General features: G+C 49.5%; 1 protein-coding gene across 1 annotated transcript in view; it reads left to right on the top strand.

Annotated features, from left to right (window-relative positions):
* PIGQ (phosphatidylinositol glycan anchor biosynthesis, class Q) overlaps positions 1-4,218 on the top strand; it is a 30,805-nt gene that overhangs the window by 23,497 nt on the left and 3,090 nt on the right. The window contains exon 9 of the mRNA XM_008947604.1: positions 2,793-2,854. Within this exon, the coding sequence (XP_008945852.1) occupies positions 2,793-2,854 (62 nt within the window). The remainder of the gene's footprint in view (positions 1-2,792; positions 2,855-4,218) is intronic.

Raw genomic sequence — 4,218 nt, 5'->3', positions numbered from 1 at the left:
GGAATGTAAAATATAAGAAGGAATTTAAAATGTAAGGAAGAGCTTGATCATCACTAAACCAAGGCTAGTCATCAAATGCAAAGGGAGCCTGAGGCATCCAGCTTTGTCTGTGGGAGCAGTGCCAGGCTCAGTTTTGGGAAGGTACAGCTGAGCCATGTGTACCTTCAGCAGGCTCCTATGAATTTCCTGGCAGAAACTTCTTAACCCTTCAGGGCTGTCTTTGGAGAAGAGGAGATGCTGCTGAAGAAGACTGACCCAGTAAACAGCAGGTCGTAGGGTAGGTGGAGATCTTGTTGCCACTGAGAGACATGAGGCCACATATTCCCATCAGCCTTAGGCTACTTCTCCTCAGTTTTGCTCAGCCTGCAGGGAAAGAAGCCTCCACCCAGGCCAAGGAGTGTCTTTCAGTTGAGTTTGTTACCTGCCTGACTTTCTTTGTGTGCTCCTCTTAAACATTGTAAGAGAACACTGTGATGCTGTGCTGCCTGCCAGATGAAGAGGCACCTCTGAGAATTCCTGCAGCCTGTGTTCCTGCCCCAGCACAAAACTGTGTCGTTGCAGTGGGAACAGATGGAGCAGCTGAATCAAATTCAAGGGACTTTAGAGAGTACACATCACTTGATGTCCTCACTCCTTGGGGTTTGCCTCCCTTTCAGACTCAGAACTTGGCATATGTTAAGGCAGCTGATTTTACAGGCACCATCAGAGTGGTTCTACCAACATGCATGGGTAGGTTTTCCTCTCAACAAGGGCTTACTGCAGTATTTGAATTCAGCTTGGTTCAGTTGCCGCATCTGGCCTCCAAGTTCTTTGGAGTTACTCAGTTTCTGAATTGACAGAATAGTCCATTAATGAAGCCTGGGCCAGGATAGGTGAGCCAGAAACAAAATCTGTATTTTCTTTCCACACATCTGAAGTGAAGCACTTTGGACTTTTTATCTCCAGAGAAGCAGACTGCACAACCTCTCTGGGCAGCTGCTCCAGGCTCTGCACCCTCACCCCAAAGAAGTTTCTCCTCCTGCTCAGGTGGCACCTCCTGGGTTCCAGTTGGTGCCCGTTGCCCCTTGGCCTGTCCCTGGGCACCACTGACCAGAGTCTGGCCCCAGCCTCTTGCCCCCCGGGGCCCTTTAGCTCTTGCTCAGCACTGATCAGATCCCCTCTGAGGCTTCTCCAGCTGCACAGCCCCAGGGCTCTCAGCCTGTCCTGGCACAGAGATGCTCCAGCCCCTCAGCAGCTCCACAGCCTCTCCTGGACTCGCTCTGATAGTTCCTTGTCCCCCTTGAACTGGGGAGCCCAGAACTGGGCCCAGTACTCCAGAGGTGGCCTCTCTAGGGCAAAGTTGTCATGGTTCTGTAGGACCTGTCACGGTGGTGTGTTCATGATTACTGGAACACAAGAAAGCAGGGAGCTTGCTTTAGTGCACTGTCACATGAAACAAGGCAAATGGGTTCATGTCCTGACCTCTCTTTTGCCATCAGTGATGCCTGTGTACTGTAAAAAGCAGAACCCTGAGCTCTGGAATTGGGTGGCAATCACAGAATAGTTGAGAGTCCTCCTCTGCTGAAGTGACCTGCAGTAGTTGCTGCTTTTCCTGTGACCTGAATTGCTCAGGCTCCTCGTAGTCATCTACGGGTCATTCTAAATTCCATTTGTAGCCTTTTTGGGTATCTGTTTTCTTAGAAGTTTAAGACTCTTGAACAATTAAACAATCCGATTAAGAGATTGTTGCCCTGGGGCTGTAGCAGGGAAGTGTGTGGCCCTGACCTGCAGAACCATGTGCTGGTGTTCCTGGGGTCAGGCTCCTGAGTGCTCAACCACATACCCAAAACTCCAGTGCCCACTTGTTTCTCTCTCTGACAAATCACCTGCCTGAAAAGTAGTTCCTAGAGTGGCTCAGGCACCTCCTCTTAGCCAAAACTCAATGCATCATATGGAACACTTTTTGTCATCCAGCACATTTGCTTGTTGAGACCCAGGGTACTCCAGCATCATTTTGAAGCCATTGGGGAAGCCCATGTTTCAATATAACCCAGCAAAATGCAGATAAATCCTTCCTGTCCTGTACAGAAGAGGCTTTACTGAGGAGGGAGTTTAAACCAGAGCTCTCTGCTAGACAAAAGCATTCTCTCCCAGGAGGAAACTGTAGAATTTTAATGAATTTAAAGCTTGAGGAGAAAGAGCAAATGTTTTGTTTTTTAAATGGGCAGGAGTCCCATGGATAGCACAGCACTGGGGCTCACACAGGCAAAGTTTTATTTCTATTTATACTCCTGAGTCACTGATCTCTGCCAGCTCACTTCATGACTCTTGCCTCACCCTCTTACCTGTTGAAAGGAATAACAGGGGCACACTTGGCTGGTGCAGGGCTGCAGAAGACAGGTTGGTTTTATTTCTGTGAAGCAATTTGAGATGTTTCAAAGGAAAACCCCTCTCTAGTCCTAGTTGTTCCCTGTGTTTGGAACACTGCATTAAACATTCCCGTGCACAATGTCACTGTTGGAATCCCAGATCCTTCCTATTTATCTTTATTGAGAATACAGCAAATCCAAGAGGAAATATAACAGTGGCAGGTCTGATGGGGTTAGTAGTGTGTTAAAAACATCCACTGCTGGGATTAATAGGCAGCGATTGCTTTGAAATCTTCTTCATGCCTCCAGACCAGGCACTTTCTCCCTTTACAGGCTGACAGGGGAGGAGACTTGCCCATCTCTAGGTCGGTGCTCAGGCAGCAGAGCTGAGCATGGGCTTTGCTCCACACATGGACTTGGTCTCCTTGTTCTGTTTCCTTGCAGCTGGTGTGAAGTTCAGAGTCCTGGAGCAGCAGGATGGAAAACCTCTGCGGCTCCTTATGCAGGTAAGCCACTCGTGATGCCCTCTGGGACATCTCCACCTCAGGCTGACCCCAAGGTCCTTCCCTCTTCTGGAGCAGTTCCAAAACTGGTCCCACTGAAAGGCCCCACTTGAAAAGTTTCAGCAGGGAGATGCTGAAACGAGGGGAATACATTTCACAGTGCAGTGACTGGCTGCTGCTTCCTCTGCTGTTTAATACCCTGCTCGAGTCCTCCCTTCAGAGGAGCTGCAGTGTCTGGTGTGGTGTGAAATGGAGTGTGAAGGACAGGAGCAACATGGAGCTCTGTTCTTCAGGAAACAAGACTTCACATCATTATCACCTCACCTCCTGGCTCAGTGCAGCTTCACTTCAGTAACTGCTGAACACAGAGAGGAGCAAAAGAAGGCAGCTAAAGCATCCAGCATGAAGGACCAGTGAAAGGTCTCCCCTCCAGATGTGCTGCTCCATGGTGCATGGGCAAGACAAGAGAGGGAAGGGTCTCCTGTTATTCTCCAGGTAGCTCTGCCAAGGTTTATAGCTTACCTGTGCCTTTGTAGCCTGGCATTGCCATGCTCTGTCAGCTGAGCTACTGAAGGGAATGTTTTTCTGAGCAGAAATGTTGGTAGCAGTGAAGTTCTCGTGGGGCTTTCAGGAGTGACTGTGAAGTTTCCATTCCCTGGCTTTGCAAGGGTGCTGCCACATCACAGGGTCACTTCTCTTGCTCTGCACCTCCTAGGGGGAGAGGCTGCAGCAGCCTGTAGCATTTGTACAAACCCTTGGACGCTGGGGGAGTGCGTGGGAAGGAATTAACTTTGGCTTCCCAGTTCCTTTGCTTTTTCCATCACCAGTCCAGCCCTGTTTCAGCAGAGGTCAGATCAGCACAGAACCAGCACAGCAGCCAGCAGCAATTCAGAGGGCACCCCGCCAACAGATGGGCAAAACCAGCACTTCCTGAGCATGCTGGCTTCCCAGTTCCTTTCCTTTCAGTAGGGCTGTGGTGTAAGAACCAAAACCTGGCATTCTCTGTGGCCAGGAGACTCCACAGAAAGGAAACTGGGCACCAGAGATGAGCACAGGAGCTGCTGAGCAGAGAATCTGGCATCAGTGTGTTTGTGAGCTGAGGCAGAGAGCTTCTCCAGGGGAAAAAGAGCCTGACTGAGAGACAGAGGCTGTGAGTCACACGAGTACAACGAATTTTCCTCGGCCCACTGCAGAGGGAACCTTTTGCTATCTAGAATATAGCATAAGTCATCACAGCAAGAGGTGGAAGTGCTTTCGTGGATGTCTCTCTTGGCCTTCTGTTCAAATAATAATGAGCAGAGAGCCAGTAAGGGCATTTTTTTTTCCCTCTCTTTGTGCTGGTGGAAATGAAAAATGGGCTTGTGTCA

This window comes from Merops nubicus, unplaced genomic scaffold (genome assembly GCF_000691845.1).
Source record: "Merops nubicus isolate BGI_N331 unplaced genomic scaffold, ASM69184v1 scaffold6079, whole genome shotgun sequence".
In the NCBI taxonomy this organism is placed as follows: domain Eukaryota; kingdom Metazoa; phylum Chordata; class Aves; order Coraciiformes; family Meropidae; genus Merops; species Merops nubicus.
Note: the sequence above shows the minus strand (reverse complement) of the source record. Positions and strands in the feature narration are given on the sequence as shown.